General features: G+C 41.8%; 2 protein-coding genes across 2 annotated transcripts; both read left to right on the top strand.

The window, feature by feature from the left end:
• The first annotated feature begins 5,089 nt into the window (after window positions 1-5,089).
• On the top strand, window positions 5,090-5,755 carry LOC143035879 (general transcription factor II-I repeat domain-containing protein 2-like). Its single transcript, XM_076202996.1, has one exon. The coding sequence runs from the start codon at window positions 5,090-5,092 to the stop codon at window positions 5,753-5,755; it is 666 nt and encodes a 221-aa protein (XP_076059111.1).
• A 54-nt stretch (window positions 5,756-5,809) lies between these two features.
• On the top strand, window positions 5,810-6,427 carry LOC143035874 (general transcription factor II-I repeat domain-containing protein 2-like). Its single transcript, XM_076202982.1, has one exon. The coding sequence runs from the start codon at window positions 5,810-5,812 to the stop codon at window positions 6,425-6,427; it is 618 nt and encodes a 205-aa protein (XP_076059097.1).
• The last annotated feature ends 21,073 nt before the right edge of the window (window positions 6,428-27,500 follow it).

Here is a 27,500-nt window from a genome sequence, read left to right as displayed (position 1 = left end):
TCACTAACTCCCTTAATCCCTCGTCTGACCTTGGCATAAGCGCAGTGTCGTCAGCAAACAACAAATGGCTCACGTCCCACTTTTCTTAATTTTCCTTAACCATCTCCAGTCCCCTGCCCATTACCCTTGCATTTACCTTTCGCACTATCCTATCCATATACACATTGAACAACCATGGCGACATGACACATCCCTGATGCAGCCCCACTTTTATTTCACACCACTCGCTCTCTTCATTTCCAATTTTATCACAGGCTCTACTACTCTCGTAAAAATTCGTGACTGCCCTTTACAGCTTTCCTCCAATCCTATATATCTGCAAAATCTATTACAGAGCTTTCCTGTCCATCCAGTCATAAGCCTTTTCCAAATCCATAAATGTAAAAAAATCCCTACGTTTTGCTAAACTTTTCTCACATATCTTACTACAAAAATCTTATCCATACTGTTCCTCACCAATTACTTCCTCTGTTAGACCCTCTCATAAACCTTCCCAACTACACTCAACAAACTGACTCCTCTAAAACTACTACAATCACATTTGTCCTCTTTTCCCTTGTAAAGCGGAACTATACAGTGCAGGAACTCCTCCAGTTGTCTGGTGCTTTACCTTCCCTTAGACACACATTGAACATCTCACTAGTCAGTCCACTGTTTTTGTACCTCCCTTATTCAGACACTCCGCATTACACCCATCCAACCCAGGTACCTTACCTGGTCTCATCATTTTCAAAACTACTTGTACCTCATCTTTTATAATTTCTCCTCCATTTTCCTCTCCCACCACTGTCTTTTTCTTAGTACTTCCACTGCTTCCACCAATCCCTCCCTATCCACCTCCACATTCAACAACGCTCTAAAATATTCTGCCCAATCTTCCCCTTACCGCCTCCTCCTCCATTAATATATTTCCATCTGTGACATTTTTTTTCTTCTCTACATGACTTCACCTCTCCTTCCTCTCATAACGTCCTTCCAAAAAATATTTTCATCACTCTTAAGAAATGTTTTCATACCTACCCATTTTACATCTTCTCTCATATTTGCCTTCTTTATGTTATATTTTCCATCTCTTCTTTTTTCCTTGTACCTCTCATATGTTTCTCTCGTCTCCTTTGTAATCAGTCCGTGAATGCTCGCTTCATCTCTTCTATTACCCTTTTCACTTCATTATTCCACCACTCAGAACCCTTCCTTTTATTCCCTCCCATCCTTCTTATTCCACATATCATCTTTGCCCATCCCATTACTTTCTCCTTGAAACACCCCCATTCCTCCTCCACTCCTACCTCTACTCTATCCTTCACCATCTCCCACACTTCTCTCAGCTTCTTGTACTCCTGTTTTTTTTCTTTCTCATTTAAACATTTTACTTTAAGTACCTTTCTACCTTTTGTCCCTTTTCTTTTTCTCCACGGATCCTCCACTCTCAACTTACCTTTCAACAAATAATGATCTAATAATTCCCCATTTTCTCCCCTAAGAACATAGACATCCATAGTCTTGAGTTTAATCCTGACTAGTTTCGCAGGTATGCTTTTTCAAAGGAATGGTATACAAACAAACTGTGGGCATCTTATACATGAGGTGGGCCTCACTACCTCTCCGTGTTACTACAGGAGAAAAGAAACTTGAAGACAGTACTTTCGTGTAATACATACTCAGAAGTATTACGTAGATACAAGGATGTAAAATGGGTTGTGTAAAACCATGAAGGAACGCGTACATCTTCACCTCCCAATCATCTTCCTTCCTCTCCTCCTAGGTGATCTCCTCATCGCTCTCCTCTTCCTCCTTCTCTCCCTCAAACCCCTGTCCCTCTTCTTGTCCTCCTCATTTTCCTTGTTTTCCTATTATCTCTCCTATTCTCCCCCTCCTCCCACTTTCCTCTCTCCTCATATACTCCTCCCACTTCTTTCTGTTCCTTTTTCTTCCGTTCATGCTCCTTTTCCTCCCCCCTTACACATTCTTTTCCCTCCTCTTCTTTTCCTTTTCCTCAACCTTTTCCTCCTCCTCCTCTTCCTCTCCCTCCTCCTCCTCCTCCTCCACCCCTCTTGTCCTTACAAAATTTACTTTTCCTTATCTTACTCCTGCCCTTACCTATCTCCCCTTTCTCATTATCTCCTCCTCCCCTTTTCCTCCTTCTCATCTTTTTCTCCTTCTCCTTCCCTCCTCTTCCTCCTCGTACGTCTCTTGTTACTGTTACTCTTATTTTTCCTCCCCTTCTTCCCCTTCCTTCTTCGTCTCCTTATTTTCCTTCACCTTTTCCTCCCCTCCCCTTATTTATCCTTCTTCATCTTCATCCACTCCTCTTACTCCCACCACAGTTTTTATCATCCTCTACTCATCTTCATCCTCCTCTCCTCCCCCTCTTAATCTACTTCCTCCTCTTCTCCATCCCCTCTTCCTACTTCTGTTCATTTTCTTTTCCTCCTCCTCCTCCTCTTCCTCCCCCTTCCTCTAACTCTGCCTCTTCCTCCTACTCGTCCGTCTATGTCGGGTTATATCCCCACCCACCTCTTGTTTCCTGTGTTTGCTTCTTTTTACTGTTTTTATGCACGTGGGTAACGATATTTTGTGTCGCCATTTGAACACGAGCTTCCTGTAGCTGTAGTAATTTCATGTTTTGAACGGCAACAACTCTCTAGCATTTTCCCGGTCAATAGGAACACTTTAATACCCACACTATATTACCTGTATACTTTAGACCTGGAGTCTTTTAGGTTAATTGATGCAGTTGGAGCGTAACCTTTATTGTAATTGAATAATATTCTGGTACCAGAAGTGAATACAGATGTACTTTCAGGTTGAACAGTGTGCATATATATGAACATTGTATCTTTAGGAATACACTACTTCCCTAATGTGTAGGAATGCGTTATAGATTTAAGCTACGATTTCTAAAGTTTTAGTGTACTCTGTTACGACGCGGGTGCCTAAGTAGTCAACTTAATACTTTGTTGTCCGGTCTGTAACCAGATAAAAATGTATGACTAGAAATAAAAAGGTAACAAAGACAGAAGATTCCAGAAAGAAAATTAAACTTGAAGTAACTAACAAGTATATTAAGAGAACGTAACAATACAGATATAATGCAATAGCACATAGAGGATGGGAACCTACGTCAATTAGACCAACATGTAAATATATGACACACGAATGCAAGGGAAATAAAGCAATAAGACAACAGGAATGTAAGACAAATAAGAATGATCCTTATAGACACGAAAGGGTGTGAAATGGACAATTGGTAATTTCAAAAAGTTTTCTCATAAGACTAAGATAATAAAGAATATATGTTATCAATAACAGAGGGGTAAAATGGCAATTTCAAAGTCTTCTCATTAGAGTCAGGGGCCGGCAATCTTCTGCCCGCGGGCCACATCAGGCCCGCGAAGGCCTAGTGTCCGGCCCACCACTCTGCTAGGCATTATTATTGCAATCCGGCCCGCGGAACTCCCAGCAAAAGGAGAGAGAGAGAGAGAGAGAGAGAGAGAGAGAGAGAGAGAGAGAGAGAGAGAGAGAGAGAGAGAGAGAGAGAGAGAGAGAGAGAGAGAGAGAGAGAGAGAGAGAGAGAGAGAGAGAGAGAGAGAAATCCAATAAATATTATGTTTTCAAATCAATAAATTTTATTATTGAATTACTTTATATTTCCTTAGTAATAGTAGTTGTATTAGAAGTTGTAGTAGTAGTATTAGCAGTAGTAGTAATAGTAGTACTAGTAGTACGAAAATAAAACACTTATGAAAACAGTAATAATATGGAGTCAGTAGTAGTATGCTAGATCAGATTAGCGAAGTACTAGGAAAGCCAAAGTTTACACTAAATTCTGCTCAACCTTCGGGGAGTTTCAAAATTGCAAACACAAATTTATTTGAATATGAAATATTAGAATTTGAATGTTTGATTAAATACAGTCAACGAAATAACTTTATTTATCAAGCATGATTGTCTTGTCTGACATACCAAAAAAGAAGAAAAAAAAAAACACACTCGGCAGTTGTTGGAAATATTGGATTAATAAAGTAAATTTTCAACATTATCGTTCTTCAGGATATTCTGTCGTCAGCAATCGTCAAACTTCATTCTTTAAATCGAGTTCAAAGTCAACTGTCATATTTATCACTCGTCAACCGTGTATTATCGAGTTCAAGCTTCAAATCCAGTTCAAGTCGTTATTTGTCAACTTCTCAAATTTTCACAAACTTTTGTGTGATATATTGAACGGTGTCTTCAGTTTATCGTTCAGGTCGGACAATCATGTAATTAAAATCATGTAATTAAAATCTACCAAACAACATCCGCTGGCAGATACTGTTTTGGGAACTCTGCCCCTCACTGCATGGTCTATGATCCTGCCACTGCCAGAGCAGCCAGACGCCAGCGGTTAGTGTCCGTTAGACTTTCACGTTGATACAAAATGCGTAAGCTTTTTGGTCAGTACAGATCAATTACAGTTATTTCTTATAAAAATCAAATACAACTACTAAAATTATGTAGCTACTAATCAATTACATTTAAATTAGATGACGTACATTTACAATCAATATACCATTATTTCGCTTATTCATTGTTGATATATCTCATTTTCTTCCTTTTCATCTCATCATGTCTGCGACCCAGCGTGTTAAGAAGAGGAAAGTGGATCTAGAGCATCGGACCTTTAACCCTGAGTGGGAGAAGTACTTCTTCATCAAGCACTTTGGACAGCCCCAGAGCCTCATATGCTTGAAGACTGTGGCTGTCCTAAAAGAGTATAACGTGCGCCGCCACTGGGAGGCAGAGCACCGATCGTCAAACTTTGCGTCGATGTCTACCGTCGAGAGGAAGGACGCCATCATTAGACTATCAGGCAACCTGCAGAAACAAACTTCGCTCTTCCGCAAGCAGAATGCTGAGGCTGAAAAGGTGACGCGCACCAGTTATGAAGTCTCCCGCATCCTTTCTCGCCGAATGAAGCCATTTGTGGATGGGGGACTTCATCAAGGAATGCCTCTTCGTTGTAGCAGACTCCGTCTGTCCAGAGCAGCGTTCTACCTTTGAGAGCGTGAGCCTTTCGTCCCGCACCGTTCGTCGTCGCATCGAGGATATGTCGGACAACGTGAACGACTCACTCAAAATACGCAGCTTGAACTTCGTCGCTTTTTCCCTCGCTCTGGATGAGAGCACCGACACAAAGAACACGGCCCAGCTGGCCGTTTTCATCCGCGGTGTCATCGCTGACCTCCAGGTGTGTGAGGAATTCCTCCAGCTTGTCCCGCTGCGCGGCACCACCACTGGAGAAGACATCTGCGACGCCGTGCTTCAGTGTGTTTGTCAGCACTCCCTGGACCTCTCCCGTCGTGTGTGCGTGACGACCAACGGTGCCACGGCGATGGTTGGGGAAAAGAAGGGCACCGCTTCGTTGCTAGTGCGCCACTATGAAGCCGTCGGATACGATCAGGCCATTAACATGATGCACTGCATCATCCACCAAGAGTCCCTGTGCGCCAAGTCTGCCAACCTCGTTGATGTTATGTCTGTCGTGGTGAAGGTCGTCAACTCCATCCTCTCCCGCAGCCTTAACCACCGTCAGTTCCAAGTACTGATGGACGAGGTGAACGTGCACTACAACGACCTGCTCTACTTCTGTGAGGTACGTTGGCTGAGTCGTTGGGCCATGCTGTCTCGTTTGTGCGACCTACAGCAGGATATTGCCACATTCCTACATCAGAAGAACCTTCCCCACACTGATCAATTCTCTGATCCGCGGTGACTAGCTCGCCTGGGCCTGCTCACGGACATCACGGCGCACCTGAACACCCTCAGCATGATGCTGCAAGGCAAAGATATTCTCGTGACAGACATGTACGCGCACATCACTGCATTCGAGGTTAAGCTGCACTTGTGGGAGGCTCAGTTGGCTTCTGGTCAGTTTGTGCATTTTCTTAGCCTTGCTGCTTGTGCACCTCACGACGTGGACCTGGATACTTGCGTTAGTGTCGTCACCTCTCTGCGTGAGGAATTTTCTTCCCGTTTTGCAGGAGTCAGGGTGCTGGCTACGGACTTCAAGCTTTTCACTACTCCCTTTGACTTCCCCGTGGAAGACGACCCTGCCTCCCTGCAGATGGAGTTGGTGGAGCTGCAGTGCAACGATGAAATGATGGCGAAGTTCCGCACCTCTTCTCCGTTGTCCTTCTTCCGCGACATCGTCCTCCCTTTTAACAATTTTCAAAAATACATTACGCATGTTCAATGCATTGTGGCCATGTTCGGCAGCACCTACTGTTGCGAACAGCTCTTCTCCAATATGAAGTACACGAGGTCTCACCCTCGCTCCCAACTCTCAGACCGCCACCTCAATGACATTCTTCTGTTGTCTATCTCAACCATCAAGCCACACATGGGAATATTTCTTCATGGCAAACAGCACCAGCAGCCTCATTGATTTGTAGGGTGTTCAATGCAATTCTTGTATAATGTATTCATCGTATTCAGTGCATTGTACAAAATATTGTATTTCTGGGGATTTCGTTTTTCAATCCGGCCCGCGGCCTCCTTCCAAAAGTTTCATCTGGCCCTCACTCTGAAAAGGTTGCCCGCCCCTGCATTAGACAATCAAAGAAATATCTTTGAGAGACGGAATAGGGAAAAAGCAAATATCAGTGGTAAGTGCGGACTATTTATAGTAGCTAACTTGAATCTGACATAAGTCAGAATCTGCACAATGTGAGGAAGAGGAGGCTGAAGCTACCTCTTTCGCTATGCACTTCGAGACAGGTACTGGCAACTTGGCTAGTTTGAGCACTAGTTGAGCGCTTGAATGTCTTGCCGGAAGCGAGTGCCACGAGAGACAGGAAGTGGTAAAGAATCTCGCGACTGCGTTGTTTGGCATATCCTGGTGATAACAAGAGTATTCTGCCCATATATCGGTCAGAATGATCACACGGTTTAAATGCGCACATACTAGTTGCGTGTGTTATACAAATAAAATATTTTACATTATAATTCACCAGTACAGCTTGGACTTGCATACAAATAAAATAAATGTACAAGAGAAAAAATACATACAAAATAATGAAACCGTATGGATGTTGTATTTACTTCACTCTCTATGAGCAAAAAGCGTTATAGTTAACTCCTTTTAAAGTACAAGACTCCTTTGCAACTGAATAACCAGGGTTTTAGGAACGTTTGCTAACAAAATAAAGGTTAAATAGAATAAATTTAGCTGGTGATTCGTTTGCAAAGCGAGTGAAAAATATGTTGGTAAATAGATAAAATCAGATTAGTTAAAATCTTTTGATGCCTGTGTCTGAAAATAGTGTAAAAATTATTTTGCCATGTAATTCTGGTGACGCAACTGCCAAGTCCGGCAAATATACTGGACGGTTATATTCATCTTGGGATTTAACTATGGGCAAACCGTGACTCGATTGACCGAAACCTTATTTCGAGTCCATCCCGGGCTTCAGCTGAATAACATCGTCTGGTGTCAGAGGGAATAAGATTCATATTGTGTAACTCTTATCAAAATTTCACTTAACATTTTTTGTATGCATTCTTCATTATACATAACTCACAAGCCCCCCTAGTTCACTGCAATTTGAAGAAAGCAAAGATCTATTTGTCATTTCTTCAGCCTTCTGAATAAGATACGAATGATCCACGAATAACAGGAATTGCGAGAGTGTAGTGTAACCTAGCCTGGAGAATGCGAGAGTATTCTCGTGTTGGATTAGGTTTCGCATCGAATATGTGTCTTGTCTCTGAAAGCTTGCTCGCGGATGTAATAGTGAGGGCGCAAGTTTTTGTGTAAAAATGTATATGTACTCCTGTGAACTTCATTTTTACGTATGTAAATGTGTGAGTAGCTGTGTATATTTTCCGTCTCTGTAGGTACGTATATGTGTAGGGTAATGTGGTGGACAAGTACTATTTGAGGGCGACACATGTAGTCGCTTTTGAAAAAAGAAGAAAAAAAAAACAAAACAAAAAAAAAACGCGCCCATAACAACGCACTCTAAGAAAGATCAAGACGTGCTCCACATCACCGCCATTTTTATTTGCCGTATGCTCTCGCGTTGTGGTTATCAGGTAAGATTTTGTTTTTTCGAAGGTGAGATGTAATGTTTCAGGTTACTAATATAGTGTTCCATGATTGTATGTCGCAATTAATTTGTTATACATTTGAAGAGTGATAATAACCACATTACCGTGGTTTTGAGTCAAAACAGTGGACAAACTAAAACATCTTGAGGTATAATTTTTTTTTGTTTTCATTGTTTGGGGCCATGCGTACAGGCGAATTTTGGATTATGTTTTTTTCAATATCAACTATAAAACATTACAAAAGTGTTTATTCGTTGTGATAATGATAAAATAATATACCACATAGAAAGTAGTGCCCGAGAAATCAATGATTTTTGTTATCAAGTGTCATTTTGACACTTTTTACTGTGTTTTATAAATTTTAAAATAGTGTAAGCTAATATGAGCATTTACAAGTGTGATGCTTCTGTTTTTTTTAGCACATAGAGTTGTTAATAAATTTTCAGGATTTTTTTTTTTTTTTTCAAAATTTGGTGTGGTAGGCTAATCAGGTGAATGGGTTTCCCCCGGTCTTTTTACTTTTTTTTTTTTTTCTTAAAATAGATGTTAAATTCAAGGAAATTACATTGTAGATGCAATTTAAGGTGTCAATTAAATTGTGCATGTCGCACCATATCCACCCGTACAAGATAAAGAATATTTCAAAATCCTCAAAAAATATATTTGCCCTAACTGGGAATTCTTGATGTGGATGCCATACTTGGCTAAACAGGTGAAGTTGATTTTGCACCCTTTGTGCTTTTTCTCGCCTCAAAAACTGAATTTTAAGAAATAATTTTGCACTAATAGCACGACTTTCCCCCACATTACCATATTCGTCTATTTTGATTTTGTAGCTAGTGAGGACGATGACAGTGATAATGACTAGGTAGGTGTATGAAACAAGACAAGACATTTTGTATACGATGTAAAGACAGATGTGTTGCTGAACGTTTTGCATATATGTTTAAGTTGGACGGACATAAAACCGTACTGCAGTTGTACCAGACAGTCTCTAAGATTACAGAAGACAAACAGACAGATACACATATGGACAAACGTGTGGGAAAGTAACACAGAAGAATAGAAGGTGGACATAGCAAAAACAGAGACGAAATCAGTCGAAAAGTGCAGCACAGAGACGCATGTACCGAGTAAGCAAAGAAATAATTAAAAGCATGTTATTGTGTGGTTAAAAGCTGCTAAGTAGCATGCAGCTGATACTTTAGAGTCTATATGGGGCACCCCTACGGACCAGAACACACATCATTTTGTCTGTGATAGAGGAAATCTCTATTTATAGAGAATATTATAATGTATTATTATACTGCGACTGCCCCTCCATTATGCTGTTTCACCACTCTTGATACTGTCCTGTACCACTTCTCTGAATATCCATTTCCTTTTTACGCAGAACCCTGTGGTGGGGGAAAAGAATACTGCCACCAACTGTTACCACCTGAATCATAAAAGCCGAGATTCCTCAAATAAAGCAAAGTCATAGGAGGGTCTGCGATCTTTCTAAACAGAACCCTAAGATTTGGGTCTTTTAATGTACGTGAGTGTGGTGCAGATGAGTGTAAAAGGGAAGAGATAGCCAGTATGTTTGTGAGAAGGAAGATGGATGTGTTGGCAATGAGTGAAACTAAGCTGAAAGGGAGGGGCGAGTTTGAGTTTGGGAGTGTAGTTGGGAGGATCTAAGGAGTGAAGAGACGACGAGGGAGAGAAGGGATGGCTATACTAATAAGTAAAGAGATAGGTAAACGTGTGGTAGAGTGGAAGTTTTTCCAAGGTTAATGTGGATGAAGGTGAAACTGAGAAGGGAAATATGGGTTTTTGTAAATGCATATTAACCTGGTAGAGAGAAGAGTGTAGAAGAAAGGGAGGCTTTTTGGATATATTTAAATGAGTGCATAGAGGGTTTAGGAAGAAGTGTCATTGTAGTGATATTGATTGCTGTGGTTACATAAGGTGGACTTAATTCGGGCGAGATAAACTCCAAAGGTGGAGTTTTCTTTTGTTTATTAACAACAATCTGGAGTTATTAACAATAGAGTATATATGGGCCCTTTGGGCAAAATACAGTAAGTGCCGGGCCTTCACCTTGGGCACACCTGTGTCTCGCAGACACTCAACCTGGCCAGGTTCTGGCTGGCAGGCTCTTGACCTGCCCAGGTCTCCTGTCTTGGTTACATTATCGTCGGTTAATATACCGGGTTAGTGGGTTGTTGTAAGTAAAGGTATTTTAGTCTTGTACATTTAGCCATTGTGGTCATTTCTACTTACGGGGTTAGTCGTATAGTTGGTGGGTATGGTTAGATATGTTATATATATGTTAGCTTATGGGTAATATAATAAGGGTAGGTATAATAAAGGGGGTTTAATGGGTTTGTCTAGCGACATTAGGCATCTTCGTGTGGCGATATCTTGTTTGATTTCTGCTGCGTTAGGTTGCTGAGGCCTGGGAAAGCGAAATTAGCAAAAAGGGGAGGGAGTGCTATGTCGTCATGCATGTGAATCACGTGTGTGGTAGGTGATGGTTAATAATGGTCACATTGCCTCCCTAACCATTTGAGGTACGTCCGCGTACCTTGGGTTAAGGTCGTAACAGTGGGATTTTGGCACACATAATTGCAAAATTCTAAGATATGATAATTTGTTAAGTTACTAGTGGGAGATATTGAGTTGTGAAATTGATTTGAATCAGTAAAAGGGGGGTTTACGTATATTATCATATCTTGAATGTGTTCAATAAAGATATGTGAATATATTTACACTTGTATATTCTCTTTCCAATGAGAATGAATTTGCACTTTCACTTGTGTTCTTTCTCTGTTCAATGAGAGCTTTGATCTCTTTTCTCTGAGATATATTTAGTTTCTACACTTTCACTAGAGGCATAGCTTTACTGAAGACATGACATCCTAAGTGGTTAGTTTGTTTTTAAATAAAGGTGTAATGTAACCGTAAGAGCTAGTGAGGAGAAAGGTTTAAATGTAAATATGGAGAAAACTAAAATACTAGTGGCCAGTAAAACAGATCCACCAAGAGTGCAAGTACAAATAGCAGGGAGAAGAATAGAACAAGTAACCAAATTTTCGTACCTGGGAAGCGTATTGACAGAAGATTGTAGATGTGAAAAGGAAATAAAATCAAGGATAGCGATAGCTAAAAGCACGTTTCAGAAAATGAAAGGGGTTTTAACAAACAAGAAAATGTCTACAGATATAAGGAGAAGAACAGTTAAAACATTTATATGGTCAACACTATTATATGGTTCAGAAGCATGGACAATCAGCAAAAAATTGCAGGAAAACTTAGAAGCAGCAGAAATGTGGATATGGAGACGAGTATTAAGAGTACCATGGACAGCGAAGAAAACAAATGAAGAAGTATTGAGAGAAATGGAGACAGATAGGGAATTGATGACAACAATAAGGAAAAGACAGTTGCGATTCTTAGGACATATAATGAGGAAGGAAGGGTTGGAAGAGGTGGTGATGACGGGAATGGTGGAGGGAAGGAGAGCAAGAGGAAACCAGAGGGAAAAGTATATAGACGGGCTGATGAGGGCGACGGGAAAACAACTCAAACCAGCACAGATGTTACAAGTAACTAGGGACCGTGAACGGTGGCGCTCCATGGTTGCCGAAGTCCAAGAGGATATGGCACGACGGTAAGGTAAGGTTAATTTGTGTAGAGCTAAATATACATACATGCATACATGCATATATATATATATATATATATATATATATATATATATATATATATATATGTGTGTGTGTGTGTGTATATATGTATATATGTATGTATTATATAAGATAAATATATACATATGTATATATATATACATATATATATTATATATATATATAATATATATATATATTAACATATTGCGATTACATGGTTGCAATTTTTATGGGAAATTGTGATTTCTATGACTGATATTGTTATTGCGCTTATACATATTGATATTTATTAACGCGGTTATTATTATTTTTTAAAATATCTAAGTTTGAGATTTATGTATTACATTATGATATGAATTGTTTATTTGTCGTCTTTGAGCGGGAGTTACGAGTGTTTATTCCGGGGCTTCACAGTCGGAAGGAAGTGAAAAAGCACTTTTACAGATTGTGGGAAACGTTTTGATAAGTAAATGCTCGTGAGGACCTAACCTATCGAATCGCATGACGTCCTGCACCCAAAGGAGGAATAATTTTACATGTTAGTTATGTTCATCGTGGGATTTGTCGTTATGCTTTGGTTTGTCCTAATTTACTCGGTTTCTGGTGACTGCCTGGGAGATTTCTTCGCGGTGACATATTGTGAGTTAGTCTATGTTGAAATTGAAATGATATCTTGTAAGTTTACAGTCAAAATTGCACTGGGAGATGTTCTATTTTTCAATTATTGAGTTCTATCTATCGTGGTCTTTGATATTCTACAACTGTAATTCATAGTCATTTCTCATTGTTATATGTGGATTATTTGTATGTGCCTATCGGTTCATTTGCGACATGATATTTGAAATGTGTTTACAATTGAGTAGGTGTAAATATTTGTGGAAATACAGGGAGGTTATATTACTTGATGATGACTGACGAGTAGGTAGCATTGGTTGGCACCGTGGGTAGTTGTAAACTGAACGGACTGACGGTGTTGATTCTTAGCTGGTGTTGAACATTGCTTGGGCAAACAATTCTCAGTAAGCAGCTCGAGCCAAGGGTGGCGCTGGGTGGAGGGTGTGGTTTGTTGGTTGAGATGGGTAGAGTTGAGTTGACATGGTTGGGGGGGGGGTAAGCTAGGATGCTGACCCGATGCGAAGAGCAGGTATGTTAGGCTGGTCCGGCCCTAACTGCTGCAAAGCTCCTGGTCTGGGCGGAAGGGGGTGAGTCGGGGCCTAATCGCTGCGAATTCCCTGGTCTGGCTGGTCATGAAGGGGGTGGTGGTGGGTTAGGTGGGTCGGGGGCTAACCGCTGCGAATTCCCTGGTCTGGCTGGTCATGAAGGGGGGTGGAGGTGTGTTAGGTGGATCGGAGCCTAACCGCTACGAATTCCCTGGTCTGGCTGGTCATGAAGGGGGGTGGAGGTGGGTTAAGCGGATCGGGGCCTAACCGCTGCGAATTCCCTGGTCTGGCTGATCATGAAGGGGATGGAGATGGGTTCTCGTCCGGCTTCTGAATGATAAAAAATGGGTGGATTAGTGGGGAGTTTATGGTGTACACTCACGGTGATTGGTGACGGTAGTTGTGGGTGGCGGATGAGATTGTGTCTTGAATGGGTCTTGTTGGCCTGGTTTTCAATGCGTCCTGACTGAAGTCGTGATCGCATCGGCCTTCTAGTTGGTGTGCTGGATCTCTACAGCTGATTGGATTCGTCTTGTCTCGGCTTGGGTCCACTGTTTGAAAAAATAAAAGAGGGGGAGTAGTATTACTTACCGAGTGTGTTGCTGAGTGTGCAGATTTGCGTTTGCGAGTCAGATGTCTCTTGAGAGGACGATAGGGGTAAGGTGGAGTATGCTCTCTTGCTGGGAGATGAGTGCTGTGGTAGCTGAATGGAATATTGTGGCTTGGATGAAGTTCGATCACTTGGATAGGAGTCTTGTGGTAACTGAATGGAATCTTGTGGTTTGATTGGAGTTCGATAATTTGGTTGGGAGTCTTGTGGAAGCTGAATGGAATCTTGTGGTTTGATTGAAGTTCTATCACTTGGTTGAGAGTCTTGTGGTTGCTGAATGGAATCTTATTGTTTGATTGAAGTTCGATCACTTGGTTGGGAGTCCTGTGGTTGCTGAATGGAGTCTTGTGGTTTGAAGTTCAATCACCTGGCTCTGGGCTTGTTTGATATTGGATTAGAGTCTTGATAAGGTGCTGCGTAGAGTTGACAGGAAAGGACGGTAGGGGAAAGGTGGAGTATGCTCTTTTGCTGGGAGATGAGTCGTGTGGTAGCTGAATGGAATCTTGTGGCTTGATTGAAGTTTTATCAATTGGTTAGGAGTCTTGAGGTAACTGAATGGAATCTTGTGGTTTGATTGGAGTTCGATCATTTGGTTGGGAGTCTTGTTGTAGCTGAATGGAATCTTGTGGTTTGATTGAAGTTCTATCACTTGGTTGAGAGTCTTGTGGTTGCTGAATGGAATCTTATTGTTTGATTGAATTTCGATCACTTGGTTGGGAGTCCTGTGGTTGCTGAATGGAGTCTTGTGGTTTGATTGAAGTTCGATCACCTGGCTCTGGGCTTGTTTGATATTGGATTGGAGACTTGATAAGGTGCTGCGTAGAGTTGACAGGTGTTTTCTCCTATTCTGACAGCGGTCCCTCTGTAGACATTTGTCGTCCGATTGGTAGCGTACTGCCACCAAGTGGTTGAAAATCGAATGCCTTACGATTTCACCACCGATTCTAAGATGGGTGCAACTGCAGGTCACAGCTGCTATCTTAGAAGTCAGACTGTAGCCTCAGAGAGAGGGGTGGCTGAGAAAATGTATAACCTGCTGAATGACAAATCAACATATGAAAGGCAACCAGTTGGTAGCGCAGATAGAGAGGCAACTAAATTTAACGCGGAAGCAAGAAAAATATTACGTAAATCCCCCAGAGGTAAAAAGCTTCTAGGCCTACTAGAAGAAGCGCCCCCCCCAAAAAAATGCATGGTCTACCCAAAGTGCACAAGATGGGTATCCCTATGAGACCCATAACATCAGGGATCGGGAGTGCCCCTCATAGAGTAGCCAAATGCTTGGCAAAACCCTTATCTAACACCATGGGTTCCATTAGTGGGGCACACTTAACTCATCTGACTTAATCCGAAGGCTTGAGAATGTGAATGTAATAAACAAGAAATTAATTAGCTATGACATAACAGCCTTATTTACTAACGTATCTATTAATAATGCACTAGAAGCGCTTAAAAAGGTGACTAATGATACAGATGATAACACCCTCCCAGTACCAAAATCTGATTACCTCAAATTTATTTCAATGTGTGTTAAATATGGATATTTTGTTTTTAACAACGCTGAGTTTAAACAAACAAAAGGCCTCGCAATGGGAAGCCCACTTTCGGCTATTCTTGCTTGTTTGTTTATGGAGGTATTGGAAAATGATAAATATATTAACATCATGGGTAGAGGTACCACTTGGCTGAGATACGTGGATGATATACTCGTAATAACACCAAAAGACACCAACATTGAAAACAAAATGAGAAGGCTTAACGCAGTTCATGAAGACATCCAGTTCACAGTTGAAAAAGAGAAAGACTGCAAACTTCCCTCTTTAGATACACTAATACACAGAGGCTCTAATCATCTTAGGTTTTCAGTGTACAGAAAGCCTACTAATAAAGATGACTTTGTTCACTTTTTCTCAGCCCACAGTAAACGAACTAAAACTGGTGTCCTTATAGGCTTCTTTCTTCGAGCCTACCGTATATGCAGCAGTGAACTCCTTGAAGACGAGTAGTCTTTTATCAGAAAAACTTTTAATGAATTAAAATATCCAGGTGGCCTGATAACCAAAACAGAAGGCAAAGCTAGAAAAATCCACGACAAATCGAACGCCCAGACCAGCGGATCAAACGACCAAGCATCCAGATCAAATGACCATACAGTAACAAAAAACCTAGTCACACCGCATTTCATTACTGTACCTAATTCTGATAAAACCGAAATTATTGATAGATATTTACTGAAAGGTGGCATAAACATCGCCAAGGTATCATGCAATAAAATAGGTAAAATGTTTAAAAACCACACTAATGACAACAACGACCTCAGTGTGATCTACCGCATTCCATGTAGTGGCTGCCCCTCGGCTTACATCGGTGAATCAGGTCGAGGAATCGAAAAGAGGATAAACGAACATAGGAATGATTTAAAAGCACACAGAACGTCCAACTCCCTGGTCCGCCACCTCGAAATATGCAACAACCTTCCCGAATGGAGTAAAGTTGAAATTTTACACAAAGGATTACAAAAGAAGATGAGAAAGACAGTTGAAGCTGCACATATAAATGACCAAGAAAATAATAACGACAGAGAAGGATTTATATGCCTATCTAAAGCAGCCAGTCTCTTAATAATTAATGCGCTAGAAAAAACCTAACACTCGAAGCTTCACAAGTTCCCCCATTACGGGTATAAATGTTGTGACCAAGATGTTCTGTAACAAGTTCTCTGAGGAAGGTTATAATAACCGAAACGTAAGAACAATAAATGTATTCTTAGCCCATCTTCGTTTACCCTTCCCCACCTATCACTCTCTCATTTGTCTTAAACAATTTATCAACATATATATATATATATATATATATATATATATATACATATGTATATACATATATATGTTTACTGTATATATGTATACATACACATATATATATATATATATATATATATATGTATATATATATATATATATATATATATATATATATATATATGAACGACCAAAGTCGTAAAACGAAGCATAAGGGTTAATCGAAATCAGCTTGAGATAGTTCACTTTCCGGAGTAGCGTGTGTGTTCAGGTTGTGATCAGTTCTTAAAAAAAAAAAATAATAAATAAATAAATAAATAAATAAATAAATAAATAAGGGGCCGGCAATTAAACTCTTGTTTTCCTTTTGAATTTATCTATTTTCTTAATAACAACAATATAGTCTTATAAAAAAATCACCAACAACCATTTTTAACATACATGTATTTAACAAATTGAATTTTCCCTGAGTATTAATCTCTTAATAGTTCACTAAGAATCAAATAATAAATGTACGACATTACAACTGAAATAGTTTTGGAACGTCTTCATTCCCGCTTCTAAACTAATGAAACATGCAATGACTTCATAGCCCAAGTAAAGGGCTTAACTAAAATAAACTCAGGAAACCTTGTCCATACAATCTTTAACAGGGTGTTTTTCTCAGCCAAGTAACATTGCTTGGTGACAGCTAGAGGAAATAATTTTAGGAAAACGCAGAAAATGAGATGATGATAATCATTATTCATCCTAAAAACACTGTTTTCCCTCAGTAAGTATAAGTAAACACATAAGAGCATTTTCAAACAAATGAGCGCCTAACCGTCAGCCGTTTTCGATTTTAATTTTATGGCCCCCCAAAAAATTGAAGGCAGCGCTGGGGCTTTATGTTTTAATCAAAATTATCTCCCAAACTTTAACGTATAGAAAACCGTTAAGCTGAATAAAATGCTATGGGTTTGCCCAGAAAAAAAACAGTAACACTGACAGACTTTAACCGATTAAGAGCTGGAAAGTTTCATATGCTTTATAAGAATAAATTCACTATAAAATCCATAATATACACCAAGAATTGGACCATAGAAACAGGACTCGTTACTGAGCTCTTGATGGACCTACTTTACCAAGCATTATTTCTCTTTCAGTGAAAATGATCGCAATGTTAACATTGCGTCAGGTCAAAAACATGTACAGGTATTTTCTTAGAACCATAGAAATAGCGCTCTCGTCATTGAGCTTTTGATGTACCTGCTTTTCCATGCATTATTTCTCTTACAGTGAAAATGATCGTAATGTTAACATTGCATTAGGTCAAAAACATTTACAGGTATTTTCTTAGATTCACGTGTGGTGACGGCACACAAAATTCATCCTTTCAGTAGGAGAGACAAAGAAACAGGCAAAGAAATGCCAGAAAAACAGGATTACACGAAACCAACCTACAGATACACAAACACAGATAGGCCCCTGCCCACATCGAGTCTAAATACCGCAACAGTAGCCAGACACAGCCAGACAGGCATCAGACACAGGGGTGAAACAGGAATTCTATTTGATATATATATATATATATATATATTTATTTCCTGTGGACTCTCCGCCATACAGCGTGACTACGACTTTGGCATGATTTATGTGGAGTGTGTGTGTGTGTGTGTGTGTGTGTGTGTGTGTGTGTGTGTGTGTGTGTGTGTGTGTGTGTGTGTGTGTGTGTGTGTGTGTGTGTGTGTGTCTATGTGTGTGTGTCTGTATGTGTTTGTTTGTTTGTTTATTTGTATGTGTGTATGTGTTTGTGGTGATATATATGTATATATATTATATATATATATATATATATATATACATATATATACATATATATATATATATAAATATATATATATACATATATATATATATATATATATATATATATATATATATATATATATATATATATATATATATGTATTGTGTGTGTGTGCGTATTCTTTTACGTCCTCCAGTTTTCATGTGACACGTCATCTCTGCTAACCCATTCCCTGTTTCAAATTTTCCTCCACCCGACCTGTCTTTCCCCTCTTCATTTTTTTTTCTTATTTCCTCTTGCCGTTTCTCCCTCTCCATCGTTTTATTTTTCCTTCTTTATCCCCCTGGCTCTCCATATTTTACCCGTTTTCTCTTTAGTCCTTCAGCCGCCTTTGTTCCACAAAATTTCTTTATTCTTATTCCATTTTTCCCTTTTTTTTACGTCCCTCTTTTTGAAGTCGGACCTTCAGGTAAATAAAACATTTTATGTAGAGAATCTTTGCTGACATTGGTAAAAATCACCGGTCTTGAAGAGATTAGACGAAATATGCTTAACCATTCAAGTCAGAAATTATCCGTCAGACGGTTATAATCGTCGAACGTTAGATCTCGAGCCATAGGCTGCTGTATTTGTGACTTGGGTAACTAACTCTGCCAAACCCGAACGGATTTTACGCAGTACGGGTTTCGATTAGTCGAGACCTCGTTCAGGGAATGGACACCACCCCGAGCAGAATGAAAGCATCTGGCGTTTGTTACAACAAAAAGAAATGCATTTCACGCTGTACTTTATTTCAGATGCACGAATATATGAGTCCAGTGCCTTGTAACCCCGACAAATACATGGCAGAAATATTGTGTGATGTTGTACAAAGGATTACAAAAGAGGAACATACCAACAGGAGACCTTTTGGTCCATAACTAGGTCGGATGCGAAGAAAATTATAATAATGATAAATAAATAAATAAAATTATAACAGCATAAATGATAATAGAAAATAAGTAGGTATAGTTAAATAATAAGCAACCAGGAAAATATTAAATAATAATAAATTCACAGATAAATAATAATAAATGAAAATTAAGCAAATAATCAACAAACAGATAAATAATAACAAACAAACAAATAATATAAGATCAATGGCAGGAATTACAGCATCTTGTTTGGTGTTTATCTGAACGAATCTTAAAGCTTCGAACTGAACTACATTGCACTGCCTCTGCAGGAATTTTATTCCATTCATTAACTACACGGTTGGCGAACTTGTTTCCTGACACTTTAAAACCTTTCTTTCTTGTCGGATTCTCATTCAGTGTGAAATTCTTGTCACTTTTGATGTTGTCAATCCCCTTTAGAATCTTAAAGGCCTGTATGAAGTCACTTCTGAGTCTACGCTTTTTTAGGGAAAACGGATTCATATGTTTTAGTCGATTTTCGTATGATTTATTTTTGATACTTGGAATCAGTTTTGTGGCTCGCCGTTGTATTTTTTCTAATCTGTCATTGTCTTTAGTGAGATTCGGTGACCATACGGAAACAACATATTCCAAATGTGGACGAACTAACAATTTATATAGCTTGTTAATGAGAGATGTACTTTTGAAGTCAAAAGGTCGCGCAATCAGTCCTAGAATTTTATTTTCTCTCTCAGAGGCTGAAATTCGGAATAATTGTCTTAGAATATGATGTCACGGATCACGGCGTAAATCCTTTCGGAATTGAAAAATATGTGCATTGAAAACGTAATGTAATTAGGGTTAAAGGCGCACATCCATTGGGTTTTCAAGAAATGAAACAGACTTAGACAGTAACTGGTATTCCGTGGGCCAGACCAGATGTCAGTACCATCTGGGTGGGCAAAACTTTACCCATGCTAAATTGTTCTTAGGGTTAATATGAGTTAATATGTGTGATAACATTTGCAGTGGAGTAGCTTTTCATATTTATTTGCAGGTTAAGATTTTCGTCTATTGGTGCACTTCTGTTACGTGCGAAATCATACTATTGCCACGAAAAGTCCTATAATATTTCTAATTTGCAGAACTCTATTAATCTTGAAGCTCCATTTGATGTACCTTTATGTTGCAAGTTGATATCCTGAAGAGGCCATGATGAATCTCGCTGATAAAGAAGGCAGCAGCTTGCCGGTAAAGCGACCACGCATGACATGCCTGATACACTGCTCGGATAAAGACTGATCATATGGTGTCACCACAGAACCTGGAATAATGGAAAACTCTTCTGAGGGCAGGAGAAATCAGGGAACATGATCCAGTTTTGGAGCTCGCCAAAGACTTGCCTGATGGCAAAATGCCAGAGATACAATATCATCATAAGTGCCATATCATAGTATTTTCACAATGAAGCGGCTCCTGGAAGAATGAATCGCGAAGAAAACTGCCTTTGTTGAGCCTACAGAACAAGGTTCTAGAAGATCATCTAGAGATACACCGAGCTCTTCCACCTCAAGAGTGCTTGACAAGCGGTGCGTTTTCTGTGAAAAATCAAACAAATACATAAAGGGTAAAAAGACTAAAGAAACCCTCATACAGTGTTCAGAGTTGAGGTCTGATGATCGATTCCGAATTGCAGCAGCCAGAAAACTGGACAACTGAATTCTTGCCATCACGAGTTGAGAACTTGTTGGTGTTGAGGGACAATACCACAGGTTCTACTACCGTGCCTATACACGCAAAGAGCCTGTTGACACCAGTGCCGCATCGGAGCAGGGAGACGATATCGATTCACAGTACAAATCTGCAGAGAAGCGCTCCTATGATAAACTGTTCTTGTACATAAGGAACAAACTCATTCGAAAGCTAGAAATACTACGCATGACAGACCTCACGTCCAGGCTAGTGTTTTCAGTGAACTCTTTTGGTATCAAAGATGTTACAAACTAGACGAGGAAACCTGCTCCTCCTGTACCCAGACAGTCTGTCTACGTGTGAGCTTGTCAAAACCACCACTGTCTTGAAGAAGAAGCTGGAGCATGCCAGATCTGTCAACACTGGAGATGTTGTCAAGAAAGCAACATTGCAAATGAGGAATGATATCAAGAAGCAAACCACCAGACAAGTATGGCCACCTGATGTGGAGCAGGATGAGCATATCAAGCTTTCAAACAAGAACGACTGGAGGCAAATCCACCAATTGCACAATTCCATGACAAGATAACAAAAAAGAAACTGAAAATATTCTCGAACATCCAAAAGAGACCCCCGAACCAGAGGCAATCCAACCAAGATAGTTCTGAAAGATGACAGGAACCTATTTGGCCATATGATTCTAGTGGCTGAGAGCCGAAAGCTCCCCATGCGTGATGTCTTGGCTCATCCTCTGGGTCCCCTACCATAGGCCATTGCCAGTGGCGATGGATCTCTTCGCAAGACGATTAAGGCAGCTTTAGCCAGACACCTGGAGAAGAGTGTCTCCCCATCAACAACTATCATTGACGGGATGAGCCTGGTGCAGATGCTGAAATGGAATGACAAAAACTTTGCCGAACTTGCAGAATCAGCACTAAAGACTGTTCTCCATGAAGGAGCCATGATCCAACGCATAGATGTTGTCTTTGATGCGTATAAGGAGACGTCAATGAAAGATGCAGAAAGAGTGAAAAAGGAGCTGACATGACAGGCGTCCAGTTCAGGAACGTTGCATCAGACCACAACATCCAACAGTGGATGAATATCCTATGCAGCTCTGCTAACAAGGCCAGCCTAATTAAGTTTTTGATAGACGAGTGGAGAGGTTCCAAGCTGTATGTCACGTATGAGAACGACTGCTTGCGGGTCGGCAAAGACCATTGGGAGGAGTTTTCAGACCTCATATCATCCCAGGAAGAGGCCGACACGCGTAAGTTGGTGCATGCTCATCATGCAGCAGAGTCTGGCTACAAGGCAGTGGTCATCACTGCCGAAGACACAGATGTTTTGGTGCTATGTGTAGGTTTCGTCAAAGACATATCATGCCTCGTGCACCAGAAGTGCGGAACCCAGAATAGGACAATATTCCTAGACATCAGCAAGCTGGGACAATCGCTGGGGAACAGTATGTGTCATTCTCTGGTTGGTATGCACGTTTTCACTGGTTGTGATACCGTCAATGCATTTGCAGGCCGTGGTAAGATAGGCAGCTTCAAGCTACTGAAGACCTTCAAAGAGGTCTCCAGTGAGCTGGGACAAACATGGACTGTGTCAGAAGAGCTATTTGAGAAGCTGAAAGAAATCACTTGCCGCATATATGCACCATTCACCCACACAAAAGATGTCAACACCCTTCGCTATCAGATGTTCTGCGCCAGGCGTGGTGAGGTGGAATCTGGCCAGTTACCACCATGTGGAAACACCCTCGTATTACACGCCGCTTGTGCAAACTACCAGGCTGCTCTATGGAGGCGGTCTCTGCAGACCCACCTCTCAGTGGGTCTTCAGAGACAATGGTTGGACAACAGATGAGAATGGGAAACTGTCCATTGAGTGGATGCATGGTTCTCCAGCACCAGATACCGTGCTGGAACTTGTCTCCTGCAAGTGTACATGATCCTGCAAATCGCCAGAGTGCACATGTCTGGTGAATAGCCTCAAGTGCACACATTTGTGCAAGCTACAACTGTGTAGCAACTAGCCACGTGAAGACGAACCTACTGCAGAGCTGACAGACTTCGATCTGGACGATAATGATACTAACTAGTTCTCAGTGATGTAACTTTTAACTTCTATAACGTTACACGTACATTAAACTTATTACAGTGGTTTGGAAATTTATTTGTAATATCAAATAAACTTGCTTAAATCCCAATTTATTTTTATTATTTCAATTCTCTTGCATATCTTTGTATTATTGTATGTGCAATAGTGTTAGCAGAAAACAAAGGAAAACTGCACAAGAAATATTCTTATTTAGTCTGACGTACTGGAGAAATACTATAAATTTCCTGAAAATCTGCTCCGGTTAGGCCGGATATCTACATGTGCACGATAATATGTTAATGGGCTAGTGTATGGTGCTTTTGCATGCATTTGTTGGCGGTTGATAGATCATGGATAGAACAATCATGACACTGCAATGGATTTTAAAGGAAAATGTCCCTTAGAAAACGCTATACTGGATGTGTCTTTTCAAGAGGTGATAACCACCAACAATCTACTCCTCTGCAAGTTTTATCGTATCAAAACGTTATCTAGGGATGTATACCAAGCAAAAAATAACAACTAGAATTTACCCACCCAGATGGCACTGGTACGTGAAAATTTGGGTCTTGGCCCATGGACTATGGTATCCACTTCCTCCTCCTCCTCTTCCTTCTTCTCCTCCTCCTCCTCCTCGTCGTCGTCGTCGTCGTCGTCGTCGTCGTCGGCGTCATCATCATCATCATCATCATCATCATCATCATCATCATCATCATCATCATCATCATCATCATCATCATCATCATCATCATCATCATCATCATCATCATCATCATCATCATCATCATCATCATCATCATCATCATCATCATCATCATCATCATCATCATCATCATCATCATCATCATCATCATCATCATCATCATCATCATCATCATCATCATCATCATCATCATCATCATCATCATCATCATCATCATCATCATCATCATCATCATCATCATCATCATCATCATCATAATCATCATCATCATCATCATAATCATCATCATCATCATCATAATCACCCACTCCTCTTCTTCCACTTCTTCCTCTTCCCTCTCTTCCTCTTCCTTCTCATACCCCTCCTCTTTATCCCACTCGTTTCCATCTTCCTCCTCTTCCTTCTCTTCTTCCTGCTCCTTCAACTCCCACTACAATTCCTTCTAGTCTTCCTCTTGCTTCACTTCTTTTTCCACTTCCACCTAGTACTTCTCCTTTTCTTTGTTCTCCTCCTCCTCCCCCGCTAACTCTTCTTCGTCCTCCTGCTCCACTTCCTTGTTTCACCCTTCTCCTTTTTCCTCCTCCGCCTCCTTCTCTTCCCCTTCTTCCTCTTTAACTTTCTCTTCTTCGGTCGCCTTGACTTCTTCATTCATATCTTTCTGTCTTTTTCCTCCTCGTCGTCCTCTACCACCTCTTCCTCCTTCTCCTCCTCCTCTTCTTCTTCCTCCTCCTTCGTTTCCTCCTTCTCCTCATCTTCCTCTATCTTCTCCTTCTCTTCCTCGTCCTCCTTCTCGCTATCCTCCTCTTCCTCGTTTTCCTTCTAGGTCTCCTGTATCTGTTCCTCCTTCTCCTCCTCCTCCTCTTCCTCTTCTTTCTCCATCTCTTCTTCCTCTTCTTTCTCCACCTACTCTTCTTCTTTCTCCATCTCCTCCTTTTCTTCCTTCTGCTTCTTCTCCTCTTTGTACACTTTTTTTTTTCTTTTCCTTATCATTCTATTCTTCCTGGTTTCCTTAATTTTTCTCTTCGACGACTTCCTCGTTCTCTTCTTACTTCTTGTCCTCTCCACCCCCCATCTTCCTAATTTTCGTCACTCTTTTCATCGCCCTCCTCTTACTTCTCTCAATTTTCCTCCACCTTGTCCCCTCTCTTTCCTTCTCCCAATCCTTCACCTCCTCTTCCACTCCTCTTTCTCTTCTTCCTCTTCCTTCCCATTATCCGTGTACTTCTCATCTGCTGTTTTCTCCTTTTCTATCTTTCTAGCATCTGTCAATGCCCAATCGCGTAACAAATTATTCTGTTTCCTTGGATCTCGATCAGGTTTAGAACAATCACCCCTGTTTCAATCTCTTGATACCACCAGATGCCCACTTACTCCCGTAAGAGCAGGACACGAATTCTCTACGCTGGTACCCGAGTACATTCCCATCTCCCCTCGGAATCTCGCTCTGCCAAATTTTATGTCCTCATATAACGCGTTTGCACTACAACATAGCCCCTGCGATTTTTTAATTTTGTTGGAACTGCGGTCATGGAAGAACCCACATTCCCGTTTTTCCGCGCACCCTAGCGAACCGGAATAGATTGAACTCATAGGGGATCGCAAGACTGTAGTAAACCCACCCCAACCGAGACAAAGGCCAACTGGCCTCTCTTCTCCAACGCCCTGGCGTCCTAGGCAACTGGGTACAACTCTTCGTTATGGGACGTCGACAGCTTGGAGGCGGTCTTTTCAGCCGTCCTCCACGCTGCCGCGAATGGGGCGATTCCGCTGCAGAGCCAGCCCACCCGAAGACACAAGAACCACTGGTAATACAACGAAGAAATGATAGAGGCTAACCACAGGATGTGTATGTTCCGCCGCGCCTTCCGATGGAACAGAACATAGGTCACTCGTACCAACCTCCAAGCGGTCGCGAAGCGCATGCCACGGCTACACGTGTCAGGATAAACAAATTTCATGAGTGGTATGAGGACTTCAGCACCCACACCTCCCTCTCAGAGCTCTGGAGAAAACTACATGTTGACACTAAAAGGTCTTGCCTACGTCTAACCCATCATGCCCCAGTCGAGGAGACCCAGCGGTGGGTAGAGGAATTTGTCTCTCGAACCAGCAGCGCCTTCTTGCTGCAGCGCACCCAGGAGACGCAGCAGCAGCTGCGGGAGGGAAGGATCCAACACGTCGGGGACATGATGGTCTAGCCAGACGAGACTGACACAGAATTCACTCTCAGAGAGCTCACGGACACCCGCAGACCTGACAAGGACACTGCTCCCGGTGGGGACCGCGTCACTTACTCCATGCTAGCACACCTCGGACCAGCAGGAGGCGAGGTCTTCAATGCCTCCTGGAGGATTGGCAGACTGCCCACAACCTGGAAGACGGCCACAATAGTGCCGATTCCCAAACCTAAGGAACCCGGTGCCTACCACCCCATCAGCTTGGTCAGTTGCATGGGGAAAACAGCAGAGAGAATGATACTCAACAGGTTGCTACGGAAACTAGATCCGTTGCATGAGCATGTCTACGCTTATCGCAAGGGTACTGGTACCTCCCACAGCATTGCCACCCTTCTCGCTGCGATGAGCAGCGCGCCCTTCATCACGATATTCCTCAATCTGGAAAAGGCCTTTGAGTTAGCCAATCTGGCTATTCAAGACACTCTCGCCCGCAAGGGTATCAGAGGCAGACTGCTCACCTGGATAAGCGACTTCCTGTCACGTAGATATACGCGCGTGCGCTTCCAAGGTCATATGTTTAAGCCCAGGGCGTTGGAGAATGGTACACCACAGGGAGGTTCTCAGCCCGACTTCCTTCAGCGTGCTGATCTCCAACGTACTAGAGCTCCCCCTCCTCCACGGGTGCAAAATCATCTCTTACGCAGATGACCTGGCACTCATCATCGCTGGGAAGCAGCGATGCTACAACAGGGCAGAGCATTACCTGGACGCCGTTGCAGCGGAATGCATCAAGATCGGACTCAAAATCTCCACGGAAGTCCAGAGCCATGGCATTCGGTCTCGGGCGGGGGAAGGAATCCCTCGTCACTCAGGGATTCGTGCTGGACTGGGTCTCCCAATTCCAGTACCTGGACGTATGGATCGACAAGGGACTCACCTTCACCAGGGAAATATCCCACCCCAGGGACAGAATGACAACCAGGACCACAGTAATGAAGGCCATGTGCGGAGAGGTACTTGGTGCCACGCATCAAGTCCTACTCGCATACTACGTACAAGCTGTGCGCTATATCGTCGGTTACGCTGACACTGCTCTCATCACTGTGGCCGCGGAAAAAAACTCCAGCGGCTTGAACCATGCTAGAATAATGGAGCTAGAGTCATCCTGGGAGCGCAACAGTGGTACAAAGTTCTCAGCCTCCAGCGGGAAGCCTCACTTCCACTTCTCCAACTCAGGATTAGAATACTCGGAGCGGACTTTGTTTGCTATCGCATTCCACTACCCCGGCGAGACAGGTCTAAGTCGGGTCATCTACACTTCCCTAGAGAGTGTAGATACACCACTTCGCCCCAACACTTGGCTCTCTCAAGCGGCCAAGCTACTGGACTCTTTCCAACTAAGTCAACCTCTCCTCGAGAAGGGCATACCGACATACCACCCGGACTACGAATGGCCGCCGCCGTGGACACCGGTCCCCGTGACCTTCAAAATGAGGTCACTCCCAGGGAAGAAGTGCGCATGCCACCCAAACATTACACGTGTGTTGTAACTGATAGATGTATCTTCGGAAGGAGAGTCAGCGACTCCGCGTTCTCTCTCTTAGCCGATGCCGTAGTGCTGCAGGGGGGCCCTAGAACATGCCCTCGTATCCCATTCCAATTCCGTGGTTATCCACACCAACTCTCTGAACCTGATGAGCTGCATACAACACACAGAGCCCGGAGACAATGTCCATCTACTCACCAATATCCTTGCGCTCCTGCACAAATTACACTGCAAAGGACGGAACGTCATTATCAA

The sequence above is a fragment of the Oratosquilla oratoria genome, chromosome 2 (assembly GCF_046742065.1).
Source record: "Oratosquilla oratoria isolate Oo_2021 chromosome 2, ASM4674206v1, whole genome shotgun sequence".
Taxonomy (NCBI): domain Eukaryota; kingdom Metazoa; phylum Arthropoda; class Malacostraca; order Stomatopoda; family Squillidae; genus Oratosquilla; species Oratosquilla oratoria.
Note: the sequence above shows the minus strand (reverse complement) of the source record. Positions and strands in the feature narration are given on the sequence as shown.